The 21803-nt window shown below is 39.6% G+C and overlaps 1 protein-coding gene and 1 long non-coding RNA gene across 4 annotated transcripts in view; both read left to right on the forward strand.

Moving 5' to 3' along the window:
- LOC123963961 overlaps window positions 1-15806 on the forward strand; it is a 38601-nt gene extending 22795 nt beyond the window's left edge. The window contains exon 5 of one of the 3 annotated variants that reach the window (XR_006823294.1): window positions 13129-15806. This is a non-coding gene — a long non-coding RNA (uncharacterized LOC123963961). Of the gene's footprint in view, window positions 1-7742; window positions 7780-7956; window positions 8004-13128 lie in introns of those variants that run through there. The other 2 variants (XR_006823293.1, XR_006823296.1) reach the window with 2 other exon arrangements.
- A 66-nt stretch (window positions 15807-15872) lies between these two features.
- Window positions 15873-17436, forward strand: gsx1 (GS homeobox 1). Its single transcript, XM_046041097.1, has 2 exons — window positions 15873-16584; window positions 16687-17436. The coding sequence occupies exons 1-2, from the start codon at window positions 16206-16208 to the stop codon at window positions 17037-17039; spliced, it is 732 nt and encodes a 243-aa protein (XP_045897053.1). The 5' UTR covers window positions 15873-16205; the 3' UTR covers window positions 17040-17436.
- The last annotated feature ends 4367 nt before the right edge of the window (window positions 17437-21803 follow it).

Genomic DNA, 21803 nt, shown 5'->3' on the forward strand with positions numbered 1-21803 from the left:
GAATTGACAGACTTATAAAATGAATAAAAGTAATGGTAAAATGTTCAAATCAAGTTTAATAATTACTAGTATTTTCCAGTGAAAAATATCATAGGTAGTATAATTCTTTGAAATTGTATTTATGGTTGCTAACAAGTATTTTTTTTTTCATTATTTTCAATTGCAAAATAATATAATAAAGTAAAAGAGTGAGTAGGAATCTGATCAAATAAACTAGTAACTAAACTAGTATTCGTTGTTCAAATTGACATAAACGAATTGCTTCAAATTTAGTTATTTAATTCCCCCATAACCTTTCATTAATAATTATATATATAAAATAATTGGCTTGTAGCTCAAAGGCTGATTTTCCTGACTGGGCTTTTTATCATTGGTTTATGTGGAAATTTGCCACACACACTTTTCTGTGTCTGACCTGCAGTGTCAGCCACTTCTCTGGAACACACATGGGTGTGGGCAATGGACATATAAGGCTTCCTCATCATCACCATCTCCTTCTTCTTCTTGCTCTGTGTGTTTGCACCTGCAGTGGCTCCTGTGTGTTTTGTTTTTACACAGTTATAGCTACAGGTGTGTTTAAGCTGCCAACACTTCTATGTATGAAAGGGCTGAAATAATGGCCACATTACTTTACCTGTTTTTTAAGCCAGCTCTGCCACTGGGCCCCATTTATGTCCCCTGGACGTGTTGCTGCTCTATTTCATCCCAACAAAGACTGTTTTCAAACTTTTCACAGAAATAGGGAGACTGATTTCAGAGTCCAGATCTCACTTTCTGCTCTAAACGTCGTTACCAATCTTCCAATCTCATTCACTTTTGTTTCGTTAATCTTTAAATGACAGATTGAGTCTTTTTGCTCAGCAGGACTTATTTTTGTCTGAGCTCATCTAGACACTTGATGTCTTTATTATATTGTATTAAAATGCCTGAGATGTGTTTATAGTACTTTGTAATACAATACTTTTCTTTGCCTATTTAGATGAAAGTAGATGGCAGCATTCAGCTGGCTGGATGCACCAAAACATTTACAGAAATCAGAGAAGTCAAACACTGTCTTGAGGGGCTGATTTATTATTTCATTTTAAACACAGAGACACGAGGAAACTGTATATAGTCGGTACTGTTAATTTATTGTATGACTTGCGTTTGAAAATACGGTAACGTTTACTTTGATAATATCACACTCATCCAATAATGCCAATATGTTATCCCAACTAATGATAAGTGAGTCCAGAATCATAATATCTTGTTGGCATGTTTATGAGGTTTTTAAATGCATAATCATCAATTGCTATGGGTTGCTTACAATTACTGTGGTTAGTGTTGACATTTATGTGTCCATGCATAAAGCTGCAGTAAAATGTGTTAATATTCATCTAAGTGATACTTGTGCCTGTATTTAGATGTGTATGAGTCTTTTTAGATTGTGTAAAATGTCATGAAGTGCTGTGAGTGCCAGAGGATCGTTGTTTGACATGATGACTGAGCCGATGATTCATTTTTGCCAGGCCTGACTCCTGTTTAGAGCTTCTTATGTAACAACTCTGTTGAATAATACTTTTTAAATAGTGACTCTCTTGCTTTCCACAAGGCCACCGTTGGGAAGTAATGTCTGAGTGTGAGGGATCTTGGGTTGTTATACTGCAAACAGGAGAAAAACAGGAAAATAATAGATATGTGGGAGGTAAAATACATTGTAAACAAAATACACTATGGCATAAAAGTTTATTGGATACAGGTTTCTTGCAAAGATTTGGTCCCTTTGGAACAGGAAGTGCTGCACTGAGTTGTAATACAGAAAGCTACCTGCAACATTTTAGACACTGTGTGTTAAATTAAGTCAGGTGTTTTTCAGGATGTGCAAAAGGTGAAAAGAAATCCTCTGAGAACTGTCTAAAGTACCTTTGCTTTGCTTTGTCCAATCAGATCACCTCCTGAGAGGTTTTTAAGAAAAAAATGATGTGCACACTGATAATACACCCCAATAAAGGCTTTGTAATGAGATGCAAAGTGGCGGTTACATTGACCTTAACCAAGCTGTGTGAGGTTTTAATGTAACGACAGCCTGAGCTTTAATGTTGAAACTGAACAAAAAAAGAAAACTTGTTAAAACAGTAGTTTTATGGTTTCTGTTTATCTTCTGCTCACAGAGTAGCAGATGGTAAAAACAAAGAAAATCCTGTGTCCTGGCTGTCTCAGTGACCAGGGTATACATTTAGTACTGGAGCAACATGAGAGAAGGGCCGGAGACAATTTAGTATCACAATCATTTACTGATCTTAGTCAAATCATTTACTTGGACAACAGAAACGTGTAGAATGATTATCGTTCTACCTGCACTACAGGTTGTAATACATATGAGTGGGATATAATTAATTGCTTCATACAATTATTAATTAATCATTTAATGTGATTTTAGGGACATTTGCCACTATGTAATACATATAAACATCAGAAAAATAATCCTTATTAATATTGTGATAATGAGTTCAGGGATATAGTCAGTCAGCTCTAAATGAGAGTCAAGACTTTAGGACGGACTCACAGAACATCAGATGAATCTGCTCTGGTAGCTCCTGTTGGTTTATGTTTGTTTATTTGTACAAATGAATGAGTTTTCGATCTGGGCCATTTTTTGGAAAGTGATGTGATCTGCGTGTTCACTCTACTCTGTGGTTTGTCTTCCTAGTATTTAGGATGTTTTCTATTTTACTTTACTTCTCCGATGATCACAGAAAGGTTAGAAATGTTTCACATTTTTGGTTAAACATGTAATATACAACAAAGAGCATGTATTATGATTTTATTTTATTGTAGATTCTTTTTTGTGTCACTTTCTTTTTGTATTAAGTTGTATTTATTTTTCATTCTTTAAATTATTATCATCATTATTATTATTACTAGTTGTATAAACAGTGATAGAAGTAGAAGTAGTATTAGTATTTTTTTTTACCACTACTATTATAACTCAGCCTTGTGCATAAATGGCAATAGAGACCCACTAAGCAACATTAACCAAGTATTTAAATTAAATTTAAAGGATATGCCCAGTGTCTCATTTGACTAATTCATTGATGGTGTATCTCCACCTGCTTCTGCCTCTGTGCCAGTGTCTGAATTTGTGTGACGGTAGGGCTGAATGGTGATGTGTGACACACTCCTGATGAAAAATAACAGCGGCCCTCAGATCTGCACAACGGCTGATGAAGAATCACTGACTTTTATTGGTGCCAAATAAAAGGACGTGATGAAAGAGTCAAAGGCTGAGGGAGAGAAAGAGGGATTCAGAGGGAGGGGCGGAGGAGTGCAAAACAAGGCCCCATCCATCACATGAGTTGAGAAGACACATTCCAGTGCCCTTAGCAAGAGGATACATTCACTCAAAGTCACAATAGAGGGGGAATCTGGGAGAAGCTGGGAGGGGCACCCATCAATACACAACCTCACCCGTGGGCTTTCTGTGCGCACAAACTCAATACCCCATCCAGTCCAATTCAATTCCCTCTATAGGCATGACAAATGTACATTTTGCTGCCGATGAATGCGTTCATACTCATACCAACAAAACAGATGAAAAACAAAATCACGGCATGGATGCTAATAGTTAAAATTCTTATTTCCCCCTTCCCTTCCTCCCTCCCTCTCTGTGTCCGTCTCTCTCTGTCCCTCTCATTAATCGGAGTTGGAGATATTTGAGCTGTGGTTGTAGGATATCTCTGGCTGGCAGAGTTAGCGGGGATTTTAGGGTGGAGGGAGCAGGTGATGGCTTTCTGGAGTGCACTCATTTACACTCCTCCCTTTCTCTCGCTGAGCAGCGTGAAGAGGTGGGAGAGATGAGGGGCCACCTCCTCTCACTCCTGTGTGCTGCACCTGCCAGGGGTGAGAGGATCAATTGTGAACTCTGACCTTGTACCTTCCACAATGCCCAATTATTATCCTTACCATGTAATATATACATCATATATTATTTCACAAGTGGAGAGCAAATAGGATGTAAACAAGGAAAGACATTAAATTGCTTGCACCTACACTGTTTTCTTTATTGGACAAGCTAAACATTGATTTTAGATAGTGCTAACCTGTTGCTGGTAGTTGGCATCATAAATTGTAAACTTTAGTATTTACTTCACTGCTTTACCCCTCATCAGTGTCAGTTTCAGAGTGTGTGTTTTTTCAATGGACTTGTAACTTATAGGCTGCCTTCCACAGCACCCAATTATTACTCATACCATACAAAATGCATTAAGGATAGATAAATTAAATATTCTGGCATTTAACTCGCACTGTTGCGCAGAGCAAGGGTGTAAAAAATTACTTGGACTAGCCGAGAAAGAAATTGAACTGACTAGTTTGTCCCTTTTTCCAGTCCTTATGCTAAGCTAAAGTAACAGGCAGCTGGTTGTAGCGCACAGATATGAGAGTGTCACCTCTTCTCAGGTAAATCCTGGCAAGAAAGCAAAATAAGCGTATTTCCCAAAATGTCAAAGTGTAAAGTTTCTGACAACAGGTTGTCCAAACAGCTGGAGGAAACAGCTTAAATTGACAACCTAGATGCTGATAACTTCTCGCTTGCATTCCACATCCACAGTGTGTAAGCTGCTGTAGTTCTTACTTGACTGCGTCACTCTTCAAAGTGTTTTTCCCATCTTGTATTGATTAAAAACAAGTATCCCAAAAAGGAGGCCTCTTTATTTTTGGGTGTCATAGCATACAAATGGGTATTATTCAGAGTGCTGAGATCCATTTGGAGTTTTGTCAGGACTTAGAGTAGTGTGAAACTTGGTGTCAGTGGACCCCTGGCCTAGACCAGCTGAAAGCCAGCGTGTTTGTTTCTATGGTAATGGGGAAACAGTAACTACCTCCCAGCAGCGTCCCGCCGCGTGTCGCCTCCTGAATAGAGGGCATCTGCAGAAAACCGAGGGACCCTGTGAGATGGGCAGTGACCCGTCATCACATCAACTCTCACATGTGTGGTCATATATAGACATTGAATTAGCCTAAACCAATTTTTCACACTGCTTACGTCATAACTCTTGAGAGAAAGTTGAGACTGAGCCATATATTCCTAGTTTGGTGAAAAGAGTGTGAGATGCAGTAAAAAGCCGTCGCAGAGGTCATTAGGATGAGGGGGTGGGGGGAGAAGGAAAATGCAACAACCACAAAGTGGGGGGAACAAAATCAAACAAAAGCTTAGTCCAAATCACAATGCCTGCAATAGAAATTCGAGAAGAAAAGGGGATATTGGGTTATGAAAATCATACAGAGGGTCTGTTCTTACTTATGCAAATGTCCCTACATTTCTCATTCATTGCCCTGAAATGTTGCTCTCACCCAGGAAACAATAACTACAATAACTCCATCCTTTTAGAGAGTGGGTACAGTCTAATATTTGAAAAAAGTAGCCCATCTCAACACTTTAAACTAAAACTTAAAAAATAATTATTTTGCTTTTTTTCATCAAAATGTATCCTCCTATTTCCCTTCATCATGTGGCCGAAACATGGACAGAATGACACAACATTCAGTTTAGTTTTAAATTGTCAAACAGTTAAGATGTTTGTGTTGACATTCAAACAATTGTGTCCCTGAGAAAATGAAAACAGTCCCAAAACAATGGTGACTTCTGAAAGGAGGCTAATGTGACATGAATGGAGAGGAAATGGGCCAAACTGCAGGTGGTCATTAATGAGAAAACCATAAACTTTAAGGAATCACAGGGGTTTTAGAGTCTGCTTCCTCTAAGACTTTTTTCCCCTGGAGCTCATCCTCATCCTGTTATTTAGTGACACACACTGAGTATGAGGCAATAATGAACTGCTGAGCTGAAAATTCGTAACTAATTTTTACATGAGTAGTTTTTGGAGCGTTTATCTCCCCTCCCTCCTCCTCTAACTCTCTGACCTCCCTCCTCCCTAACCCTTACCCCCCTTGGTGGTTTCCCATGGGCCTTCAATTGATTCAATTAAGTGAACACACAAATACCATATGTTTAAAGATGTTTTTTCTCAACCAAGCACAAAACAACTCGGCAGCTACATCAAGGAAACATACTTGATGTGGATACTTTGCAAATGTTCAAAATAAAACTTTTTTGGAAAGTCAGCTACTTTCTCTGTCCCCATAAACTTTCGTTTTGAACTTAGCCGTCAAAGAAAACCTATGGGAGACATCAGAGCACTGGAAAATGAAAATGAAGACAATGAATGTTGGGGAACCTGAAAGAGGGGAGGATCAGAAAAGTAAAATGGTGAAAAGGAGGGAGGAGTAGCGACTCACCATCAGAAGTTGCTCTCCGCCGTAATTCTGCTTTGTTTTCTCCACAATAAAAGTCTCCTACTTGTTGGCCTACAGCATAACATTCAGCGGAGAGAAATGAGGCATACAGAACATCGCAAAAGACGCTTTGCATTCTTTCGCTTTTGTACTTGGGGGGGGGGGGGGGCTGTTCATGAAAGAGGAACAGACACAAAATAGGGAACAAAGGGGGCAGTGTGGATGAAGGCACTATCACTGACATCCCCAGCACTTTGAACAACTTGTCAGCACTGAAGCAACTGCATTCTGTCACATTTGTGTACAAACCCCTTGAAAGAGCTTGCTGACCTGCCCATATCCCTTTATTGGGGTTCAAATGGCAAGAGGCAGTCATTGTGTCTGGGAGGGTTCATTAAATTCATTGGTTTGACCTGTTATTTCTAGGCCAAAAGTCTGCTGATTTGGAGATATGTGAGTCAGCCATACGTAATAGCCTACTGACCTCTGCAGGGTAACGAACCCTTTTGAAGAACATTTCAAGGCTTTTGTATGAATAGAGTCAAAGAAGAAGTTTGAGACATATCTATAGCAGAACTAATCGATTTACATCAAAAGGGAATTTGAAATCATCCAAAGCTATTTAGACCTCTAATGGCTCTGTGGAGCTTCTCTAACAATCTTTTTGAGCAAAGCCCAATTTCTATTAATTATTAATTCATGAGGAAAGTTTGAGGTTTGGTGAAACTTTCATGTCAGGAAACACAGCTGGGAAATTCATCAGTGTGTTCATCAAGTGGCATCGCTTTGTTCTGTTTGTCTTTCTCTGAAGTTGGTAAAGTTCATGGAAGACATTTGACCATTTTTAGTTCCCATAACATCATCACATTTAAATGTAAATGGGCTCATTAGAGAGGCCAGACTGTCAGGGTTGCATCTATTTCCCATTTATTCTCGTCAGGCCGGACCCACAGCATGTGTCGTTCTGCTGAGCTATGAATGTAAAATTGCTGTAAACCACTGTTTGCTTCAAAGCGAGCCAGTTCCAATTAACTCACTTGCATTGATGATCATGATGATGTAAAATGAATCACAAAAATGCAAATATTACCAGATCAGTGATTTCTAGTCGGTTGTATTAAAATGTACAAACACAAATCAGAAAGGCTGGAGGTAAATAGGTATATAGGCAATGTCAAGGTAAAGTGCCGTTCTGTAGAAAAAATCAAAATGGGAAACAAAGGTGTACAAATTTTAATTTACTGCATCAAAATACGTTTACTATTTGAAAATGCAGTAACATTTATTTGCATAAATGTCAAGATATTAGTAGGCTTATGTTTTTTTAGTACTTTAATTTGTCTCGTACTTTGGTCTACCCATACACTGTAGTTATAGTTAAATAATAGTTAAAATTCTTATATCCTCTTCCTTTCCTCCCTCCCTCATTCTCTGTGTCTATCTCTCTCTGTCTCTCCCATTAATTAAAGATGGTTTAGAGGTGTGGCAAGGAGACTGGGAGTGAGAGCGCAGACCAGAAAACTCTAAAAATCGGGTGCAAGAAGCACAATCACTGAACTGCATGATGCAGCAGATCAGCACAGTAACATTTCTTACTTTGCTACATTTGCTTGCTGGTCAACTTGGAAAAACAGTACAACTCTGAACCATCCATCCATTGTCAACCGCTTATCCTGCGTACAGGGTCGCGAGGGGCTGGAGCCAATCCCAGCTGACATCGGGTGAAAGGCAGGGTACACCCCGGACAGGTCGCCAATCCATTGCAGGGCCACACATAGACAAACAACCTGTCACATTCACACCTAAGGACAACTTAGGGTCACCAATCAACCTAGGCTGCATGTCTTTGGACGGTGGGAAGAAGCCGGAGCATCCACGCACACTAGGTACGCCACATGCAAACTCCACACCACTGTGTCGCCCCCAACGAGAACCAAACATCTTGAAAACAAAAACAATCTTCTTTCAGAGAGTGTTCATTTTTAACATTATTGAACAGAACTTTAGCTGCAACATGGCTCAGATATCTGTTTTTCTCTCACTGAAGCTGTCAGGGCTGAGACTGTCATGGCTGCAAGGTCGCACCTAGCACTAGGTGCAGCACTAGACATGGACTCAACCACATCAGGGTCAGAATCAGTCAGTCATATCAGAGTCTTAAATTCACAAGGCATAAATTCAGCACTCAGATTAATCATCAGGAGAAAAAAGCATGAAAAACACGAATGTATGTTTTGTACAAGATGTGCTTCTCAACTCGTGCAGTTCCGTGCTGCTTGTGAGTTTTACACCATTTGCATAAAAATGTGAATGAGTGGCACTTCATGTTGGGTGGTTCTCTTTTCATTTGAAACACAATTTAAGTACAATAATTAGTAGTGACTTGTAACCTATGTCTTTTAGTTTTGTTAAAGGTGAAATTTCTAACACTAGTGATTGCAGAAGTGACTTTTTGTGATCACACCTTTGATCTTTCTACACTGTCGGGCTTTGAATCATTTTCTCAGCTCTGCATGATGTAGGTTGCTACGGGATTTTTACAAAGTACCGCAGCTCTGACTTGTGACAGTGTGACTTATGATCCATCATTTGTCATGTTCACTCATGCAGAGATGTTTCAGTGTGCAGCGTGGCCTTTTGCTTTTCACTGGAAGAGTTTTGTATCACATGTAACTGAACATTTATATACACATTAAATGTACAAATGACCGAGGCAGCAAATAGCAGCTCACTGGCAACTTAGTGTTTGAATCTTGTGCCTCTATCTTGTAGTATTTTTAAGACACTGACTTGTAATATCAAACAGGTAAAGATGAGAGTGATAGTGTTCAGATCGCTGGTGATTAGAGGGTGTGTTATTGGGTGGCTCTGCTTTGTATTATTAATGGGGTTCCCAATGTAGCAAAGCAACACAGTTCAAATTATAACAAAGCATGTAAATAACCACAGACAAAAATATTGTGAAAGAATGACAGTTATGTCAAGTCAGAATTATTATAAGTAATTATAAGTAGTAATAGTGTAACTATTTAAATTACTTTATCAAAGTGTAATGATAATGTAACTTATTACATTTAATTACTTTACAAATTCAAACATGAGAAGCAATCAACATCAGAGTGGCATCAAACTTTACTAAATGGCTGTGGCTGGACATAGCAAATGAAGACATTGTGCACATGAAAAACAACAAAATTAATATTACTCAACAAACAGCCTATCGTTTTACAGAATATGTTCAGATGTAACTCCAAATGTAACCATGAACATTTTCAGAAGTAACTGTAATTTAATTACACATTTTATCCCAGTAACTGTAACCAATTACAGTTACATTTCTTTTGTGATTAAATTATGTTACTAAATTACATGTATCTAGTTACTCCCCCACACTGAATAAGAACAGGTTCTTCATATTATGAAGAATTGTGCGGCCCCCATCAACCATAATGTGTTTACTTTGTGCACCACAGACTAGACAATCTCTTATTTTTACCACTTTCACTGTAACTGATGTCATCATTCTAGTATCCTCCTTTTGTTGCTCATCTCAGCTTAATCACCAATATTGGACTTGACCTTTGCACTGTTGACCTTGTCTATAGATGGATCTGAAGCTACTGCTGGCTGCATTATGATTTGGGAACAACTAGCACCCTGGATTTTAGTAGCTGCAAACTTTAACTCTGTTGGAAAAATGTTCTGTGCTGCTATTAAGAATTTACAAAGTTACAGTATGTTCCCTGTGACTTTCTACAGCTGTCACTATCTTAATAGCTATCTTAATCCCTGCAATTCCTATAAAAAAGAAATATAGAAACAGTTCAGCAGAAATTGGTCACAACAAAACAAGTATGGGTGTCAAAACAACAAATAAAAAGTGTGGCTCCAATAGTCAACCACAGGCTTTCTGTGATGTGCCACAGATAAAAAAACAACAACATATCCTATGTTTTCAGTTAGCCCCTTAACAAACATTAATGTATTTGCTCACTTTCAAACTCACTCAAAATTGTGCTAAATGCTTTTTAATTACTGAGCAAGAACAGGTAGCAAGTGAATGCAGCGGTAAAAAAGGTTAAAATAATATCAATTGTTTAGCTTTAACGCAGAACACTTATGCAGTAATCAGTTCAGCTTGTGTGGTTTAACATAAATGGAATTCTAGTCCTGGGAATGATGAACAACAAGTTTTACAGTTATTTCATAGTGAAATCCTCATGTCTAGCCAGTGGTTCTCTAACCTTCTAATCTGCTCTATACCCTGGAACCTAAATTAAGACATTAAAGATCAACCTGATACCATAGCCTTTATACAAACATATCCCATGAGAGGACTAGATAGACTTTTATCTTCTTGAGCACGTATTTGTCTCTACACATTTCTCAAATGGTACAGACATGTGGATGATCTGTGAAGATTCTCAGTCACGGTTTTCTACAGAAGGTTAAGATCAAGGGCAACTGGACTGGTTGAAGATACTTGAAGACATTTTGTCACTCATCCCAGAGGCTTCTCAGGTTCTGCCTATGTATCTTTATTAGTTAGCTGATTTGTGGTAGATTTTCATATTGTGTATGAGTGTTTGCAGAATCAGATCTGCCATCTGACAGATAAGAGACAAAACGTCTTTAAGTGTCTTCAGCTAATCCAGTTGCCCTTGATCTTAACCTTCCTTGGATATTTGGATGCCCATTTCAGGAACTGTTGGAATGTGTTTCATATCTAAATGGTTGTAATCCTGATTTAAAATTCACTCTTGAATAAGGCTGGGCAATAAAACAATAATGATAATTATCGCAATATAATTTTCCTTAATAACACTATAACAAATGTTCAATATATCATCAATAAATTATTTAATTCATTTGAATCGTAACAAATTAGCACTTAATTTTTCTGTTAAGATATTTATTTTGGGAAAAAGGCACTGAAAAAACTTATATAGTTTTGAATGTTCTACCTCAGATTTATGAAGTGATCCACTGTTTGTACATTCTGACCATGAAGAAATGTTTAACACCACAATTAACCATCTGTTTTTTTCAATATTCATGCAGGATCAAAAATCAGCCTTTAAACCTGAGAGAAATAATGATTTGACATTTATCGTGATAATTATCGATATCGAATGAAATAAAAAGTTTTTTTCATTAATCGTGATAACATTTTTGGCCATATCGCCCAGCCCTACTCCTGAGCATTTCTTGATATGTGAGTAATGTGAGCCTTCTTACCTCACTATATAAGAAAGACACAGACCCTAAAATTCTAAAATATGGCATACCTAAAAGACAATTTTACACATTAAGACGCCTCTGCCATTCTGATGAACACGTCATCGAGAAGGCCCTGGAGATGAAACAACACTTCTTAGAAAGAGGTTATTTAACTCAATGTGTAGATGACACTCACCACATTGCTCTATCAAAATCTAGATCGGACCTTTTATAAAAAAGGACCAAAAAAGAAAAACATTACTCAGTGTTCCAGGGCATAGTGCAGATTACTCTTCATAGAGGGGGTGATGTTGACAGGAGGTTATGCAGAGAGACCTTTTTTGGATCCACTCTGTAGGAACATTGCAACCACTGGGTCGACATGAGGATTTTGTAGTGAGTGTGTCGCGATGAATAAACAGTAATAGATTCTATATTCTGTATGCTTGATGAAGGCAAAAGCCTCCATTGTTGTGTATTCTATTTTGTTGTGTATATTGTGAATTTGGTGTACTTGATGTGCTTAGGAGTTCTTGACAGTCTCTATAGACACTTGTAGTCCATCATACCCAGGGCTACAATCCCCTTGATGTTTAGTCATACAAGTTAAACTGATTGACACAAGTGTTCTGCATTAAGGCTAATCAAGTGATGTTCTTTTAACCTTATGTACTGCTGCATTCACTTGCTACCTGTTCTTGCCTTAAAGAAGGTCTCTGACCGAAAGCTCACTAATTAAAAAGATTGTTGCACTGCTTTGAGTGTGCGGATGCTATTTTCTCATAGAGCGAATTTGTGCACAAGAAAGAAACTGACAAATCCGAAATAAAATAGTTTCCATCCTTGAGTCCTTTTGAATACAGTTCTGATCCTGGTCTCTTCTGAACTGGAACTGATTAACCCTTTTTAAATTAAGAGGTGACCATATGTCAACAGCATAGTAAAAAGCCTGTATTTGGGCCTCTGCCTCTTAAGTATAATGATTTAGCACTGATGAAAGGAAACATGGTTATTGCTGACAACATACATTTTTGAGCACACAAAAACCACATTAACCACAATATGTAAAATATCTTTATTTTTAAAATGAGCATTTGAAAACTATTTCTTTTGTGTTGAAAAATGTCAACGTGTCTAATTTTGATGGGTGCCAAATGTTTCTTGTAACTTTAAAGTAAAAATGCCATTTGATCTGTTTAATTGCGAGGCCATGCTGAGTTAAGCAGCACTTTTACATAATTATCATCTTGAAATGGTCACTTAAATATCTCCTCTTTCCAAAAATAATCACTGCAACGCCTCCACTTTCTAGATATCATCAGTCACTGTTCAGCATGACAAAACACATAGAACTGTATTCCTTATATTTACACCAAAAAAACATTTAGCATTTAGATTCCTCTGGTTCACGAGAGTTCACCTGTAGAGCCTTAATATCTGTCACATCATGGTACCTCAACTGGCTGCGTCTCTTTGTCAGTCTCCCTCTCTCTTAAGGATTCATTAGTCCCTATAGACTCCAGCAGCCTAAACATATTGCACCATTCAGCTGGTACTTATGTGTCATCTGTTATCTATTGGACTGGTGTTTCTGGTGAGCATATGAATGATAATCAGGCCTTTGTGTGTCCATAGAGGTGCAGCAGGATCTGCAGTCTGTGATGTTGCCTCAGGGGGAGATTAGGAGGGGCAGCCGGCCCTCTGTGTCACGTCGACAGTCACAGCGCCCATCCACGGCTGGGCCAAACCCCACTGGGACCTTAAATCCTGTTACACTGTCAGCTAAAACCATCATTTGTATTAGAGATGTGTGGGTGTTTAAGTGTGTGTACGTATTAAGTGAGGGGGGATAGTGTCTTAAACTATGAATTATTCATACCAAAAAGAAAAGGAGATATTGACTACATCTCCATAAACAGACTGCTCTCTTTATGTCATCAGGCACGAGATCTTTGGGTATAATTGCATAAAAGCCCCTGAAAATGTGCTTCTCCAATGGCACAGCAGGCACTGGTCAGTGTTATCATCGGGGATGAACTTGAGTGATGGCAATTGTTCCAACTTAATATCTTATAAATAATTTACTATTTCAGAGGCATTGCTATCCCCCCTATCAAACAGTAACGTTAAGAAGCTTTACCAACCCACAGCTGTATGCTAGTTACAGAACACACCAAGCTGTGCTGAATTAGTCTGGATCATTGGTTTGTGAGGGAAAACACAGATATGGATATGATGATACATGAACCTTATCATAAGTGGCTATAAATGTATTTTTTTAGCTTGGAACTAGAGCAAAAAAATGTAATAGAGTTGTTGTAATGTGAGTGGGCTATTTCCCTCCATTATTTATCTCAGTAACAAGTGATTATGGAGAATGAGATTCTTTGCACTTCTGGCCCGCGCCTGCAGAGGGAGGTCAAAACTATTTGTCAGTCTCCAGTTGGGATTGCAAATTAGGATGAGCCTCCCTGCGTGACGACCCATGAAACCTCTATTCCTATCCACGGGGTGACTGCTGTACATAATTTGAAAATTAGGGCCTTTGATAACATCTTTATGTTAAGCAATACATCAAGCTGCCACCGCCATCCTGCCGCTGTGAACAAAAAAAGAGGTGGGTGAAAATAAGTTTTAAATCTGCAGTGTTCAGAGCCATAAAATTACACATTTTGCCTGTTTAATTTTGAGCTTAAGCACATGGTCAGGCAAACTCCTCGTGAGAATAAAAGCGCTTTATAAGGTATGATGAAAACATGTCATTAACTAGGCTAAATAAGAATCTGAATAAAAGCGATAGATTTGTGTTTACCTACATGTTTCAGTGTGCAACAAAATTGACAGACTAGGCTAGTTAATGGCTAATTGATGGGAGAAAATGAAAGGATAGACTATAATAAAACAATAATGAAAGTGGCTCTCGGAGATATAGCAGTCATTCCGGCAGATATTTTATCTCGTTAAAGGGTTTAACTGCTCCTAATTTTAATGGCGCGCCTAATTACAGGTCCTGCCTTTATGGAAGATTAGTGGTGTGAAGCTGAGCACATTAGGCCTCTTTTATGAGTAAAAAACAGATAGCAGCACACGGTCATGTGGGTATGCTTTTGGAACTGAAGAGCTAAATCGCTGGACAATTTGTGGGAAGGAAAGCCTAAATCAGATGATATGTAGGCCTAAACAATAGGCCTACACCTCAGCGGACGACAAGGTAGGCTACGTTTTGTCAGTAATTAAAGAGGCTAACTCCAAATACTACTATACAAAGAAAGTGCGAATAATAAAGCAAAACCCATGTTAAACACAAGGATGTAGCTCTGCAATAACTTTGTGTAGACTATCTTAGCGCCATCATTGCCCCCATCTAACACAACGTCCCGAGGCGTTGAGTCTATGATATCAAATTTAGGCCTACCCTTAATTTAAAGATATCAACAGACTTTGTTTTGTGCTGGCTGCTTAATAAATAGGAAACATTTAAACATCGTAAGGAAAAGAAATCATATTGCACTATTTACTCACACATTACGAGTCCCGTCCCTTTGAAGGTCTTGTTCAGAGAGCCTTAAAGTGAAAGAAAATGTTTTCCTATTACTTAATTCAATCAGAGCGCGAGGCGGGGGCTTCACGCGCAGCGCACTGGGCTCCTCTATGACAGAGTCGCCTTTGTTGCGTCTATCCGCCGCTGTCACACACTTTAATTCGACTCTCTTTCTCTCTCATTGAAACCCCTCCACAATGACATTCAATAAGGGCCGCAGAGTGAAAACCTGGTTATTTTTACATATTCTTTCCCCCGACTCTGCAGGGGCCCGAGCAAAGGAATTAATCACTGCTCTTTAACAGCACTGCCTTCAGGCAATGACTTGTCCCTTTTTTGTGCCCAGAAATGACACATTAACCTTAAAATGGATATGCATAAACTTTACATGCAGCTGTTGCGCTCAACACTGTCAGTAAAGTAGCCACACAGGTGCAGAAGAAGAAGACCTGTCGCGCAAATAAATTAACATGTGCAACAATTCATTCAAAAGAATGGTTGGTATTTATTCAGAAAGATAACACGCATGCAACAGTTTATACATTTGACTGGTTTCTCATAATCTCACCAGATACGGGCATAATGAACCTTTAGTTTTAAAAGCACCGACGGGAAATGGTTCTGTAATTGATAATAAATGTAGTTACATTAACAGGTGTAAATATTTCTGAAAGTTTTCTCCTTCACGCCTTGGTTGTACACACTCGATGAGGACCATCATACACGTACCTAATAGGCTGCTTAATGGCTAAAACAAAACTTGAATACTGGCTTTCCGAATTTGACAGAAACGTTTTCTCTCGCGCATTTAAGCTGTGCTCTATGATAAAATGAGAGTGATGATAAAAGGGAGAATGGGCAGTGCCGCCTCTTGCGGCGTGGGTGGGGCTGACAAGAATAGACTACATTATGCAGTTCATTTAGTTAACAAGTGAAATAATGGGGAAGCGTGCAGTGGGAATGCCGAGAGAAAGGCACAAAACCCTATTGAGAGCTCTTTGCCGCTTACAGCGTAACCGTCACATGGCCGAACCGAGTCCACGGCGGCTATTTAAGGAGCGTCGGTGCGCCTTCAGCACCACTTCGCTGTCCACCGTCCCGAGGAGAGCAGACTGACACAACGACGCGCCGGCTTCAACGTCAAACAACGCTGAGCAACAAGTTCGCAAACATGCCGAGGTCTTTTCTCGTGGATTCCTTGATTTTAAGGGAGGCCAACGACAAAGGGAACGAGAATAACCCACCTTTATTCCCGTACGCCGTGCACTCGCCGCACCATCCGCACGGGCTGCCGGGCTCCTGCCACTCCAGGAAAGCCGGGCTGCTGTGCTTCTGCCCGCTGTGCATGACCGCGTCCCAGCTCCACCCGTCACCACCGACACTGCCGCTCCTCAAGGCGTCTTTTTCTCCATTCAGCTCACAGTACTGTCACTCAGCTCTGTCGAGGCAACACTCTTCATCCAACAGCATCAACCTCAGCCACGGACCAGGGATATACCAAGCTGCGTACTCAGTCCCAGACCCGCGACAGTTCCACTGCATCTCCATCGGTGAGTAGAGGCTGCTTTAACGTTTGATCGAGTGGACGAAGACACATTCCACCTGTTTTCATAATATTTCTGTGGCTGACAATCTCTCTTTTTTCCCCACAGAAAACAGCAACAGCAAACTTCAGAGCAGCAAGCGCATGCGCACAGCCTTCACCAGCACACAACTTTTGGAGCTGGAGCGAGAGTTCACATCCAACATGTACCTCTCCAGACTGCGGCGCATCGAGATCGCCACATACCTGAACTTGTCTGAGAAACAGGTGAAAATCTGGTTCCAGAACCGCAGAGTGAAGCACAAAAAGGAGGGCAAAAGCAGCGGCCAAAGGACTGGATCACATAACTGCAAATGCTCTTCCCTGTCCACCGCGAGATGCTCGGAGGAAGAGGAGGATGACATTCCCATATCTCCCTCCTCGTCCGAAAAGGAGGATGTGGACCTCTCCGTCTCCCCCTGAACTCTCCCCTGCCTCCCATTTAAAATATTTTGGTCCTCATGATTTTCAATACAGCCAAAAAAAGAGAGAGACTGATCCACTTGTGTTCAGTCGCCTGTACATAGAAACAGAATATTTAATCAGGGAATTGCCCTGAATTATTGTATAGCTGTATACATGTTGTACGTTTTGTATGTAGTTTTTTTCTGAAAACGGTCCGTTTGTTGTTGCCAATCCGATGAGTATGATAGGCACATTTGTAAAGAGAAACCCAAATGACAAAAAAACTAAACAAAAAAATGAAACAATAGCAACATTGTTTATTAGTATTTTGGGGATACAGTATTTTGTATACATGGTGACTATACTGGTTAGATTCATTCTATGTGGATGGAACTGTGACTTCAAATATGGAAAGCTGGAAAGAAATGGAGATAACTCTGAAATTATATCTTCAGTGTAATTGAAAAATATTTATTTATTTAAAAATGTTGATACTTAAATAAAAAATATTTCTGAGCGGCAGACAGCGTTGTCGTGTGAATAACATATTTTGGTCTTTGCGCACCACTGAGTGCGCAGTGGCGCGCTACACTCGTGTTGATATTAGCCGTTTGGACATACAATTATACATTGTTTAAAAAAAAAAATGGTGCTATGAGGAGACACACAGATGATGCCACATACTATGTGAAAGTCTTTGGTCAAAGTGGTGACATGAAATACATCCGCACACGTTTAAACTCACTGGCTGCGCTGTGTGTGGCGACGCGCAGTGCATTATTTCAGACGTATATTGTAAGATTCTTTGCCATTTAAAATATATATTTTAATATTCTCTTACATAACGGTTGAGTTGTGCTCAAGAGGTGTTTGATATCCAGGCTACGAGGAGAAAACTATATAAAAAAGTAACTGGCGAGGTTGATCATTTTTGCTCAAAGAACCAAAAAAAAAAAAAAAACCAGACACTAGGGAGGACAAAAACACACTTCAGACAAACAATACGTGCTTGTGTGTCTTGAAGGAGCACATCAGGCCATAAGAACTGAACTCCATCATGGACGAGTAAATCAAAAGCTCAATAATCTGTCAATCAGATGTGAAGAATACCTTGTTATGTGGTCATTTTATGTGCTTTCCCTCGGGGACACTCAGCCCAGATATCACTGCCTGGCCCTTTGGGGCTCTTTTCAAGTTTCATCCCTGAAATGATCCGTCTCGTGTGACCGAGTTAATAATCACTGTGGGTGTATAATGGTGCGTCAGGAGTGTGCATATCTTAAGATATCGATCTAACATGAAGATAAATGAGGAAAAGACACAGTTTGGTTTCCATGACCCATATTGTTCTTATTGTTAGCGCAGTAGTGTGCTCAAGTTTATTCTCGGTTTTATGAGCTCCAGGTGTGTTTCAGATCTAATACAAGCCTCTTCAACTGAGTCACTATTATTCTTAAAAGAACGTAATTATTAATTAGCATATAATGTGATTTTTATTGCAAATCATTCAATACATAAAATGAATAGTTGTTTATGCCAAGTCAAATGATACATTGCATCCTCAAACATAAATTTGGTCTTTTAGGCAAAATACTTTTGTTGTTTATTCTGGTTCAAATTAATCTAAAAAGAGTGTAAAGGTCGATATGTATATTTTTACTGAAGTTAAAAATATGTCATTAAAACATCTCCAAAAAGACCACACCAGGACTTGCTTACCAGCGTATAGTTCCAGTTTTGTTCGCCTATTTTACGCACCGGTACAGCTTCTCTCTGACTGAGGCTTCGGTTCTTAAAATTATATTTATTATGTTGAATATGCTTTAAATTATATTGGCTTCCTTAGAAAAGTATCTCTAGACTTTTTTTAAAGGGAGTAAAAACTGTTCTTAAATTGCGTACAGCACGTTATCTGCACCAGCGTGCCTTTTTTGGATGTGAAGTTTCACTTGTAAACTTTCATTTAATTGTTCACTTAACCATTTAACAAAACTCTACTATTTGCATTTGTTAAGATATGGGATTAGACTATTTTGTTAATTGCACCAAAGAGCCCCATTTTGCTCACAACGTCTTCTGCAAAGCGCCCTTTATCCATTCAATAGCCCGGGGGTATGCGCCCTGGGGGAGCTTATACGCTCGGTGCTCCAAATGCTCAATTTATTTATTCTTAATTTTGTGCCGATCAATTCATTGAAGCAAAAAGGACTACGGTGTCTTTTTAAAAAGAATAAAAGGGAATTGTGGACGTAACCTTGACGGAGCTGAGGAGAGGGCTCCCCTGACGCTGGAGAGCCGCTTGAGTCAACAGGCGCCCATCTAGCAGACTCGCCCTTGTCTTTATTCTGGCTAATTTTTTATTTACGGCTTTTCTTTGACATGTCTCTTATCTATCAGATTAAAAGAACAGCTTGTAACAAATCAGTCTGCACGATTTACAACAGCATTAAAAGGGGACAAAGGGAGCAGGCAGTCAGTACCTGAGAGTCTGGTAGACGGCGCAGCGCTGCAGCTGATTCGATGGTTTGAAAATACGCACGAAACAAAATACTTGAATCCTGAAAAAGAGCCTTTGTACGTTTCTTTAGAAATCAAGCAATTCTGCATGACAAAGGACAATTAATAAGCCGTCTTTTCACGACCAGCAGCTGGTTTCCCCGTCAAGGAAAGTTGGAAAAAATTCAGACTGAATGCGCGCAAAAGCCCTTTGCGCGCAGACAGCAACCCAAGGTGACCCATTTGGCACAGTTAAAATAACCAAGCCGAGGTAAAAGCGAGGGAACTGTCAAAAACATTTAAGCTGAAATATCTTGAAATTGCAAATCCCTTTATGTGGAGGGACGCTGCCGATGTGGGTTAGTCGTACAAAGGAGGTGGTTAAGTTGGAGAGGCTTTGGAAACGGACACGTGGCTTCTCAATGAGAGCTCTTTTGGACCCGCGTGGCTTGCTGTGGCACTGCACATTCAACTACTTTCAACATATCCAGCTTAGTAAATGTGTTTAGTAAACCTAACATGTTAACCTGCAAAGTTTAACAATATAGTTTGTTAACTTTTTAACACTTTAGTGCATTTATAACGTGTTTGTTTAGACGTTTTTTAAGGGACAAACGCCTGCTGCTCCAGGCTTCCAACCTCGCTTGTGAATGTAGAGCACAGTTATTGTTGGAAGACGAGGCACTGTTTTCAAGGGGATATTTTTTAAACAAGCATTTAATGGTTTAATACACTTTTATCTTCAAATTTCATTACTTTAGTGGCTTTTTTTATTTCGCGTGCAGCTGTTGAGGCAATTGATGAGGCTACTGATATAAATATAGATATGTGAGCATGTTTGTGTGAACTGAAAAAGGCAAGTGTTTTACTTTTGCATCAACACCAGGAAGGCTAAATATTAAGCGTGTTTATAATCATATAACAGTTTTTTTCTGGTGTATTTTAGCAGAGCTTCATCCAGCAAGTCGACCTGCATCCATGGACTGGAAACAGTTTCAGTTGCCCATGATGTTTTTTTAATGACTGTGGTTTTAGTGGTAAAGGCTGAACAGCAACATGTTTAGATATGGAGCTTGTTCGTGGTGATGAAGTGTATTCAAACTGCTGAAGTGGCGGGGAAGGAAACCGCTCGGCATTTCCTTGAACTCCGACTGCTTTCTGCTGCAACATTTGCACCCAGTCATCTGTTTATAATCTGTTTAACAGCTAATCAGTAATGTAAGATGAAGGACTGGCACGCAGCTTCACCCCCCCCCCCCCACACACACACACACTCTCTCTAATTGAATATTCAACTCGCGCACCGTGCTCTGCTTGCCTTTTTCAGTGTGCTGGGAATTCGCCTTCTTAATTCTCGGCCCATACATAAGCAGTGTCAAAGGTCGGGAAATAATGAACTGCGCAGACATGGAAGAGACCTCTGCAAGCGCCAACACCGCTCCCAAATGAATGATTCGGAATGGCCTTTTGGTCAAAATATTAGATGTGACATTTAGATACAATTACAGTGCACTTTTTTTTCATTCGTTTGACTCCTGTCACCTTCAATCACATGTCAACATGAACATTATAATAGATCTATACCTGGCCACTTAGGTAACAAAACAAACAAACAAACAAGCAAAAAACATCTCATTTCATTGGGACCTAGAAGCAATAGGCTAATAAAGTAAAATAAGAATAGCCTACCGTTAGGACTATGTGATAAAAATATAGTTAGATTTATTTCTTGCACCATGTAGGCAGGCTATATTAGTGGTCTGTTTGTTATTTAAAACAAACACTTGCATCACGACTTGTGAGTCCCAACTGAACGCAACCCAATGCATTGTATTCTCGTGGGGCCCCTCTGTATTTAAGCAAAAAGCAGAAATGGGATTGTGAGCAGTTGACTTGCTCTGTAGCGTGGCGGTGATTGGGCTTCACTGTGCTGTTGCAGCATGGAATAGCGCACCATAAAGTAAGGATTTATTTTGAAAAGGACAACAGAGAGGCATGTGAAAGGAAACTATACGCGCGTACACACTCACACACATAGACGCAAAACATATGGTTCTCAGAGCGGGGTTTTCTGTCTGCAGATAACGGTCCACACTCCACGTGCCTGAAGCAGACTTTCACTGTTTCCAGCAGCTCTGTCTGTTTTGTCCCGCAGTTTAGTGGCTAGCTCGGGTTTGCGTTGTGGAGCAGGAGCGTCATCTGGTGGATAAAAAACAGAGCTTTTTAATTAACATGGAACTGCACGTCCATGCTTCGGACAATATTGACCCCACAACCCCCACCCCA

Source organism: Micropterus dolomieu, linkage group LG23 (genome assembly GCF_021292245.1).
Source record: "Micropterus dolomieu isolate WLL.071019.BEF.003 ecotype Adirondacks linkage group LG23, ASM2129224v1, whole genome shotgun sequence".
Lineage (NCBI taxonomy): Eukaryota > Metazoa > Chordata > Actinopteri > Centrarchiformes > Centrarchidae > Micropterus > Micropterus dolomieu.